This window comes from Zootermopsis nevadensis, unplaced genomic scaffold (genome assembly GCF_977971745.1).
Source record: "Zootermopsis nevadensis isolate Lab colony 2312 unplaced genomic scaffold, Znev_1.0 Znev_ptg000003l, whole genome shotgun sequence".
Lineage (NCBI taxonomy): Eukaryota > Metazoa > Arthropoda > Insecta > Blattodea > Termopsidae > Zootermopsis > Zootermopsis nevadensis.
The window spans coordinates 7925334-7935957 of NW_028259135.1; the positions used below are offsets into that span (position 1 = coordinate 7925334).

Here is a 10624-nt window from a genome sequence, read left to right on the forward strand (position 1 = left end):
GAAAGAGAACATAGTAGGCCTGTAAAAAATTAATTCCACTGCCAGTAAAATGTTTTTTTATAAAAAACAGTACAGACAGTCGCCACCATGTGGACGATGGGAAGAAGGTTGTGGTTAATATTTATCTTGTCTGATAACATTGTGTGAAGGGTCTGAACCGTTCTAAGGTTCAGGCCTTCGATGACCTCTGGCGGCCAGCATTTGTACTGTGTTTGGTCGGCCACGAGAGGATGGTATACTGCAAGATGATGATCCAGCTAGCATAATCTCTTACGTCATAATGAACCAATTAGCTGTCACTTTTCCCCTCTCCTGTTTCCGGCTCGGGAAGACGTGTGATCTGGACGGATCTGACCTTCGGCCGGTCTCTACCTGTTCGAATGTCATAGTGATCAGACGTGCGTAGAGTTTTGTCTGGCACCAAAAATTGTCTGGTCATCAATTTGGTTCAAAATTAAGTTTGCTACGCTCATTATGGTAGTCGACATAAGTTTATGTTCTGTTGTGTTCATTATTTTTATGAGAAAATGGACTTGTAAGTATGCTGTGCTTGTGATCGGGTGTGGCCCGGTTGTAATAAGGGCCTCATCTTACTGTCGTGTATGTATCGTCATATGGGTCGACTGGAATTGTATTTGTTATATTATAGCTATTTACTCTTTTGTTTGTGTGTAATTGGGAAAGAGTATTTGTTGAGTTTTGGTGAATGTATCGCGGGTGTTAAGGCCGCCATTCACGATCGCTCCAGATGGATGACGTCCAAACGGATGTCGTCCAAACGGATGTCGTCCAAAAAGGTACTACATTCACGGTCGCGTCACGCCAATCGCGGTTTGTTGTCCCTGTGTGAAGTGCGTGGTGTTTGCGATGGACGAAGAATTGGTACTAGCTACGGCAGTATGCCTGTATATTAAAAGGAAAAAACCAAAACGAAAGTGGTCAAAGCAATGGCTCTTAAATAGAAGCAATTTAAGTCCTTATGCTCCTTTCTGAAGCAACTTCTAAGGGAATTTTCTTTGTTGGCGGTAGGATCTTTGGTTTCAAATAAAACCACCAATTCTTCCATTGCTAAGCTTCTTTTAGCTTTATCATGATAGTCTTCATTACTTATCTGCCACAAACATGGCAACTCTCTATATTTCTCAATCACCTCAATAACAAACTCACGACCCGACATTATACAAGTTTGGACTTCACTGGACGAAGGCTCGTGGCAGACTGGCATGAGAATGGACCACGTTTCCGCCACTCACGAACCGATGGAGCGATCGGATGGATTATGGCTCGACAGAATATCCAAACGAGCCCACCACGCCACGCCAATGGACTTCAGTTTCCGCATTCACGGTACAATTTTGGAGCGACACCGCGCCATTTGGACGAATGGAGCGATCGTGAATGGCGGCCTTTAGGCTTTGCACAGGCGGAATGGGACGCCCGGTGCGAGGCTCGCACTGTGTGATAAGGTCGGGGAAGCACCCAGTTCGATCATGAGGTACTGCGTAGCGAAACACGTGATCCCAAAGCTTACGCCTGGTGGAGAGGCTAGGGGCTTTCTATGTCTCGAGAGGCGTGATGACGCTGAGACAAGGGCGTGTTTGAATCTGTGTGAGGTTCGAACAGATTAGCAGACCATAAAGGAACTTGGTCGCTAATAAAGTGTCTGATCGGTCGTAAAGGAACTTGATCTTTCAGCTTCTGATCGCTGACCATAAAGGAATTTGGTCGTTCAGAAAGGTAATGGAAGTTTGGAGGGGACACGGCAACATACGTATCGTGTATTGAAGTTAACTGGGTGTTATGTGTAAAAGAGTGGTGTGACCGTGTTTGTGTATAGGTGGCGACTGACTTGTAACATTTGCCTGTAATGTAACGTGTTACAAATCGAGCATTACACAAGTGAAGACAGCGAATATGATGTGTAGTAGTAAGAGTGTTGCATTATCTGAGTTGTTTGTGTTGTGGTGCTTTGTTCCAGAATGATGTGAGGTATGATGCATCTGTCTGTTTCATTAGCAAAATTTCTGAACAGTGTGGAAAAATGCTGCACACACAACACAGTAAACAGCCTTCACTCCTAATAAGATAGATGCATCATTGTACAATGACTTACCACAACTCAGGTAAGGTAATACTTGACTACTCCACATCATATACATATACGTAAATATAACATTTACTAATTTAAACATTTTTGTTTACAGATCAAAAACACAATGGACTTGGAGATTGCTGTCTTCTGGGCTTTAGAGGAGTATAGTCTGGTAGAAGATTACCAATGTTTCAGAGGTCCTTGCTCCCTGCATGATCAGGATTCATCATCACTGTACTAAGTATATCAAATCTAAAACTTCTTGACGGTGGTGAAGAGTCAATTGAATAAAAATTTACTTGGATATTATCCATCGTCTAGTAATAAAAACGTAAAAAACGTAAAAACGACGTTTCGGAGATGAGACTCTATCTCCGTCTTCAGGTTCCTACTCAGTTGGGCCCACTAGATAGAGCTAATCCCTATCTCCGGAGATAGGGATTAGCTCTATCTAGTGGGCCCAACTGAGTAGGAACCTGAAGACGGAGATAGAGTCTCATCTCCGAAACGTCGTTTTTACGTTTTTTACGTTTTTATTACTAGACGATGGATAATATCCAAGTAAATTTTTATTCAATTGACTGTACTAAGTAAGTGGAAACGTTTTAAACTTATTATTCTATCATTAATTTTTGACATCAGAAGGAGACAGTACGATCACCAGTGCAACGACATATTTATTTATAGTTTATTCAGTGACGCAGTTTCTGTAGCTCATACCATGTAACATTGAATGAGAGGATGATAATGAATAATGAATTGTAAATGAAGGAAACATTGACCTGGAATTAAGATAGATTTTTCTGAAGTTATATGTTTGGAGCACAGTGCTATAAGGAAGCAAAACATGGTCAGTGGGAAAGCCAGAAAAAAGGATAGAAGCTTTTGAAATGTGGTGCTATAGAAGGGTGTTGAAAATTAAGTGGACTGATAAAGTACAAAATGAGCAGGTTTTAAATAGGATAGGCGAAGGAAGAAGTTATGGGAAAATCTTACTAGAAGAAGAGATAGGATGGTGGGACACATTTTGAGACACCCAGGATTGGTTAATTTGGTAATGGAAGGGAAGAATTGTAGGGGGAGACAAAGATTGGAATATGTGACGCAGATTTTTGAGGATGTGGGCTGTAAAAAATATGTGGAAATGAAGAGGCTGGCACAAGATAGACAAAAATGGAGGACTGCATCAAAGCAGCCGGAAGACTGATGACAAAGAGAGAGAAATGAAGGAAGCGGTCATGGCATAATTTAAGTTACTATCTCAGCATTTACCTTGAAGGACTGAGAAAAACTGCAAACACTTCAGTCAGGATAGGCAGTCTCCAGGCTGAGATTTCAACCCAGGACTTCCCACATATGAAGCAGGAGTCTAACCACTCAAAAATGACATTTGGTAGCAATGACATAAAAGCAGGGATTTGAATGTAATGGTGCCCACAGACTGAACCATGTTGTTCTAGTGAATGGACAATGAGCCGTGTGTGCAAGTGACAAGTAAGAAAAACCAAGAATTAGCGTAGAGGGTTATGTAAGTTCCAACATTTTTTTTTACCACGGAGCTTATGTTACCTGAAAACAAAGACTGAATAAGATGTTGCGCCCCTTTGTTTTATGGAATAAACATAGGACAATTTTGCTAACAAACTGTGAAATGAGTTTGTATGCTGAGTAGCAATCCAGTATCATGCACTTCTCTTCTAAGCAGCGGTTAGATAGTTCGATAGTTCATATTCATTGTGTTCAAAACGGTTTGCAGTTACACACAGTGTTATTCCCTACCCACGTGAGAATGAAAGTCGGTAAAATCAGTGGCAGTGATCCAGACTATGAGCACAGGCGTGTTTCTGACTTTTCTTATTCAGGTGGTGTTGTTGGTTTAAAAGAATTACAAGTGTCTTCTACTAATGATAACAGTTTGGAAGGAATTGTGATACTCCTCTTGCTACATTAAACAAGCATACACTCTGTTCATACAGATGACAATTTTCAAGCTAGAAAATCTAATCCATTATTCATGCAAAAATTTAAATCAGTGCTTATCAGAATTAGAGACATTCCACGGAGTGTTTCACAGTATTAGAGGAAAGCTTGCTGTATAGGCACTTGCACATCATACTAAATAGGTATTGGTGTACAGTATTTGTTTTGTGTTTTTATGACATATTTTGTGTCACATAAATTCATATTGGAGTTCTTAAAATAGGTCCATAAAAGTCTCTGTACGGGAGGATATGAACCTACTGCAGGCATCCTATAAGCAGCAAAGAACCTGTCACTATTGTCCTCCTTGAGAGATAAGAGTCTACTGGGTAACTTAGGACAAGTGTTGCACACAGTTATCGGTATCTATTAAACCATATTACTGCTGACTTCCTTGTTGATCAACGGAATCCATATGGGCGAAATTTCCAAACTGGACTGACTAATGGGGTTCGCCAATCACGCCATGTGAGCTGATTCTTTGTACTTTCTATAAGTACTGTTTCTTTCGATTTGAAGAAACTTGACGTTTCAACTTATCCGATGGTCCTCTTCGTAAGCGTGTTTGGCCAGTCTTGATTTCATCATCATGCTTTCCTTCATGACAAATTAATGAAAAATTCCTTCCAAACAGTTTCATCACTTTATTTTCCTCCCATTGTCTCATACTTTATCAAACATATTTTAATGCCAAAAAAGTAATGGTAAGGTGTTTACAACACTTTGGTTGTTACTATAGCTGGGATCAAACTGAATTTATTGTCTGCACCACTGTCTTGCATGTATAAGAAGACAAATTCATTTACTACATAATCCAAACACTTATTGACCCAGGAGGTGAGTCAGCGAGCTACAAAGTACTGTTGCCAGGAAATAATTTTTATAGTATGGGCAGTATATGCTTTCTTATCTGCCATCCTTTCCCACTCATCTGGTTATTCAATGCTGAGTAAACTGACTTATTTGAAGTATAATTTAATAAACCCTAAATAAATAATTTATTCTCTAATTTTTATTAATGGATGATGTGTTTATTTCTCTAATCCTGAAATATGTTAAGTGGGGTTGCTTGTGCAGATGCGCCACACACAGTGGGGAACATAAAGCTGGTGGTGTCCGCAGTTGGAGGGGCTGTTCCAGCAGCCATCACAGAGACCGTTGAATGTGAAATGGTCTTACATAGTATCAGACATCGCAGCACACAAGCTGACTCTGCTGTACCATTTGACATGAGTAGAGGATGTGTACCCAACATTTCTGGAGTTCAGACTGGTAAGTACACAATACAAATTACACCAGTCCGTGGTCCATCTGGGAACATAACGTAACATTCATGGCAATTAATAACTAATGAACTACTGCAGAAAGTAATCCTTGAGCTTTATAACGTACCATTTGTATTATGATGAAATTAGTTTTATGTCTATATTAGCAACTGACACTTTGGTACCAGAACCAAAGGAATCAATATTGCAAATTCCAAAGGCTACCATTGGACATGATTTTGAACGAATTCAATCAACCTCAAATTTTTACTACTGCTTACCTGAGATCCAGTTTAACATCCTACTTTCCAGTTCTTCATCATACAAGTTATTGTTTTCCATCACATATCTCCACCAGTATTCTTTATGCATTTTTGTCACCCCATCCTAACTTATTCTTTTTCCTCCTATGATGTGTCTGGTTGCTTTATGGGTCATTATACAAAGCCTCCTCCTGAGGCTTTTCTATGTTTTGAAACCAGTTTCAATCCACTACTGGTTTGCTGGACCTTTCGCAGCTTCACGAGAACACCATTTGCCATACTTCTGGGCTTTCATATCTACATTAGATGTGTCAGGGACTAATTCCCCACTTTGCATCACCCCAGTTGGCACTTCCCTACTTGATGAAAATAAAACTGTAATTCATCGCCCTGATGACGGAGGCAGTATGACCTCTGAAACGTTGGTTAACATCGACCAGACTACACAGCGCAACAACCCAGAAGACAGAAATCTTCAAAACTGTAATGGGTCAACAGTAAACAGACAATTTTGTTGTAACCATTTTATAAACATAATTTATGTTGGCATTCAACATATTCAAAAGTAATTAATATAAAAGTTGTAGGAGAAATTAGTTAATTTGGTGATGTACCTTAAGGTCTCCTAAGCCATGTACTTGGAAGTAATTTAGACAGCCAAATAGACTGTATTTTAAGTTCACAACAGTTACTTTTATAACCAACTGTTTTTGAGGCAATTATGAATATGATAATGCTGGTTATGTACAGAGAATTATATGGTGATTCATTCAAAAAAATATTTAGTTTGACGTCAGCTTCTAGCACATTGGGGTACTAATTCTGACGAAAATTAAAATCGCTCAGAAGTTTTAGGAAAACATCAAATATGAAATCATTGAAATTTTGCAAAGTATAGCCAGCTTTTCGAGAACAAACATGAACAGATGGATGGTCACAAACTCAGCATTTTATACACTGTGCAAGGAATGCATATAAAAGTGATGTGTAACCTTTACAGATTTGACAGAATTTAGTTATTGTAAGGATTGTATGAATGTCAGATATGTGGCACTTGTGACAATGTGGCAAGTTGCAACTCCACACAATTTCCTACCTTTGAAGGAGTATAATATTTGTTGATTTTTTATCATTCTGAAGAAACGAGTTTGAAGCCGTATTTTTCAAGTGGCATGTATCAATATACTACAAGTTTCAATTACAGGCATCTTCAGTAATTCTGGTGATTCTTTGGTCATCACTGTAACATATGTCTTATGGTAACAACCCATGAACATAACACCCTTTCCTTTATTGCATACTTATTACATTATAAATTGTGCATTGATGTATGTATTGAATGGAAGAGTATGAGTTCTTCCAGGATCATGTTTCTTTCTGTTTGTTACTCATTTTTCTGCGATATTATTGGATATTTTTATATAGGATTATAAAGTGTATACATTGCACAGAGCTAGCAGTCAAGGACACAGTTATGAACTCATTGCATGCAAGTTGGACCTGCCATTTGATTCAACTGTGACAGACTGGCTAAACTATACTTAAAGGAAAATGGATAAAGGCAAAAGTGCAAGGCTTTCCTTGATTTCAACAGTCAAAAGTATACATTGTGAGAAGCCAGCCTATCAGAGATGTTCTCTGAGGGGTGAAGCCCCATAAGTAGAAGGGACTGACTGAAATCTTCCAGTGAGTTGTGAGGAATTTTAAATCAAATTAGAAACTGAGAAGGGTGTTTTAGAAGCTGTGGTCTTCAAAGATTTTTAAACTTACACATGTTTGGATACCAGTTATTAACCAGATCAGATGTCTCTTCATAAATCAATCATATTTATGACTATAAAATAATTTTAGAACTAACTTTGAGAAATTAAATTATATGAATAGTTCATAAATAAACTGAGGCAAGCAGTTTAAAAATTGGGTCAGGTTAATTTGATGTGTTTGAGGTTGCAGTACATTAAGCTTTATGAACATTTATTTGTATTTGATAAATTATGAGTGAATGTGTTGTATGGTGGAATGTATGAATTCAAGTTGTGATAGTGTATCCAGGTTTAAGAGGCATTCTGTTTATAATAGAAAAGGGACCAGTCATGATGATACCTCTACTTCTCATCAAAACCACATTCAACCCTGATTTAGCACATCCATCGTTGACATTTACTAACCTATTCCTGTAATATTAAAGGTGAGGGAGACTATACAAGGTTGGATATCATTTGTATGAGGTTCAAATTGGCAACAACCACCAAGAAAATATGAGTGCAATTGCTTTTTATTCGCAAGAAAATCGTAAAAAAGTACTTTTGTATATTTGACAAGTAAAATACTGCATAGGGCACAGCCATTGAGAAGCTGCTAATAGGCTCGGCTAGTGAAGGTATTGTCTTCTCTTTATGAAAATGATTGTCTAGTTTGCTGTAGCTCACAGCCAGTCCCTACCCTGCACCAGATCAGTCCAATCCACGTTTTACTTCCCTAAAATATTTTTTAATATTGGCCTATACTAAGCAACAGTTAAGATTGTAGTGTTTCATATTGTAATCTTTGTGTCTTTAGATGGAAAAATGAGTCCATGGGGTAGGACTGTCTGAGAAAGTACACGAACACTTGCGGCATATCACCAAATTAAGTTTGTGTTATACAGCCAGGTTCACCAACTTCCAGTTTGGTGCACCACTTTTGTTAGCTGAGCCTCACTCGTTTGTGAAGGCATACAATGCATGAAATTAATATAGTGATGATCGTTTTTAAGAATTATTTCACGATTCGTTTACAATGTACTTTTCTGAAAAAATAAGAAGTAATCGACTGAGTACAGAAAGTAAACTAATTTATGGCAGATATTTTAAATATGTACATTTTGTTCTCTTAGGTTGGCACGATGCTCTTTGTTCCTCATAGCTGCAAAGTTACATCCGTTAGTACTTGTGACTTGGTAGCGTGGTGTTAGGGCTACCGCACACGTAAGACAAACAGTCAGACGACTGTTTCGTCGTTCGCACAAAGCCCTTAAGAACATATGGAGATGCGCACACTGTTACGACACGACAGCGACACGACTGGCAGTCGGTTACCTCTACCGACAACCCCGGACTTTTCTGTCTACCAACTGTCGTTGGCCCTTCGAATTATATGAAAGCGCGCAGACGAACGACTTTTCAGTCGTTCTGCCTTTCATTTCGTGTGAGCATTTGCAGACAGTAGACGATTGTCAAACATGGATTTTGTTGAAACTGCTATAGTATGTGCACCTGTGATTCGCCTCAAGAAAAGGAGGAAAAGGAATTACTGGGTGCATCCATTATACATCGAGAGACTGTTCAAAGAAAAATTCCATACTATGTATAAAACATTACGGAATTATCATGCAAAATTCTTTTCATATTTTCGCATGAGTACACAAAGTTTTGATGAAGTTCTATTATTGCTGAGACCGAGTATAACCTATCAACATATGGATATGCGTCTCGCTATTTCACCTAAAGAAAGACTGGCACAACTGAACAAATCTTTTGCCAAAGTACTCTTTTAACATTGATGTTTGCATAATCTTTTAATTTTTTGTTATAAAGACACCTCTTCAATTAATTCTTCGATATTCTCTTCTTGCAACATTCCTGACGTCTGTACTCGGCGAGCATAGAGAGAAGAATGTGGAACAAAAGAACGACTGTTTAGTCGTACGTGTACGCATGCTCATGGACTGAACTGTCGTGTCGTTTATGGGTCGTATGCTTCAGCCGACGACAGAACAGTCAGCCGACGGTTAAGTCTTATGTGTGCACTGGCCCTTAGAAGATAGTTATGTCGTAATAAAATATAGATTGTATTTAGTATGGATGATTTTCATTGTAATAGAGTATGGCAACTGTGATACAGATTACTATTAAGTGACTGTGTGTATTTATTGTGTTGGCTTCTATTTTACGAACGCTTAAAAATGTCGGTCGAGAATTGGGTAAATATGAATTGTGTTTGCGCAATCGCGTGCTGCATAAAATTCACCATCTCTTGTGGAGTAGAAGATTCCAGAGTCTTGCAGTGTGCATTATGTTAAAACAATATGAAACGTGTTATTATGAAGGGTTATTTTTGCTGTTAAAGATTAAGGTGGGTTTGAATCCAGATTCACTATTTTTCTGTTTATTTTGTGATAGGCTTATGTTTAGGTGAAGGATGCTGCTATATGTAGGCCTACACAAAATCGCGTTTCGTGTTTGAAATTTACAGGAGGATTATGTGCACAGAATTATCTCTGTTCCATCATAATCTGTATTTGCTCTTGAGATGTGAATTCAAGCAACACACTTAAAAATGTTTAATATAAGATTTGTATAAATTATTGAAATGTGAGAAGAGACTAGTAGGTTATACAACAATTCTCTTTCAAATGATAATTTTTTTAGAAAATCATGAATAAGATACTGCAGGCAGTGTAAATCATTCTGTGTAATAATTTTAAGTTGAGATAAGCATCAGTTTTTTTAAACTTATAAAGACAATGCAAATTTATCTGTGATGCTTGACTAAGCACCATGCTATGAAGACGTGGGGGAATTGAGGTATAGTTTCATTCTGAAATTGGCTAATGCAACACGGGGTTTTGTCAGTACTAGGACTTGATCGTGACTTTAATGTAACATCTTAGTAAGCTGATATTTGAGATCCTCAAGAAGTTAGAGATTAAGTTGTACTTACATTGTGCTGGAAGCTTTTCTCCGTATGACATGACAATTCACTTTTCAAGAGCACATGCAAATCATCAGAAAACATCAGCAATCTAATGTGTTTACATAAGTTTGTTTTTGTGTACTGAATGGTGTTGCTTCCACCTAGCAATTCCTGAAAGAATCCATAACTAACTAACTAGATGGCTTACAGTACTCAAAGGTTCATCAGTGAATTAACCATAGCCCACCACTGAACCCTATCCTGGGCAGTTTTCTCCATACTCCATCATCTTCTCTCCTAGGCCTGAATATCCTCCTCAACACCCTTTCTGATACACCTGCAATCTATGT

At 38.3% G+C, this 10624-nt stretch overlaps 1 protein-coding gene across 5 annotated transcripts; it reads left to right on the forward strand.

Annotated features, from left to right (window-relative positions):
- The first annotated feature begins 349 nt into the window (after positions 1 to 349).
- LOC147874957 (uncharacterized) lies at positions 350 to 10115 on the forward strand. 5 transcript variants are annotated; one of them, XM_087342152.1, is made up of 4 exons: positions 350 to 600; positions 2205 to 2326; positions 5133 to 5344; positions 8160 to 10115. In XM_087342152.1, the coding sequence occupies exons 1-4, from the start codon at positions 475 to 477 to the stop codon at positions 8192 to 8194; spliced, it is 495 nt and encodes a 164-aa protein (XP_087198278.1). In that variant the 5' UTR covers positions 350 to 474; the 3' UTR covers positions 8195 to 10115. The 5 variants fall into 5 exon arrangements, with proteins under 5 accessions (XP_087198278.1, XP_087198280.1, XP_087198284.1 ...); XM_087342154.1 differs by having other exon boundaries at positions 8476 to 10115; XM_087342158.1 differs by lacking the exon at positions 8160 to 10115 and adding an exon at positions 5785 to 7700.
- The last annotated feature ends 509 nt before the right edge of the window (positions 10116 to 10624 follow it).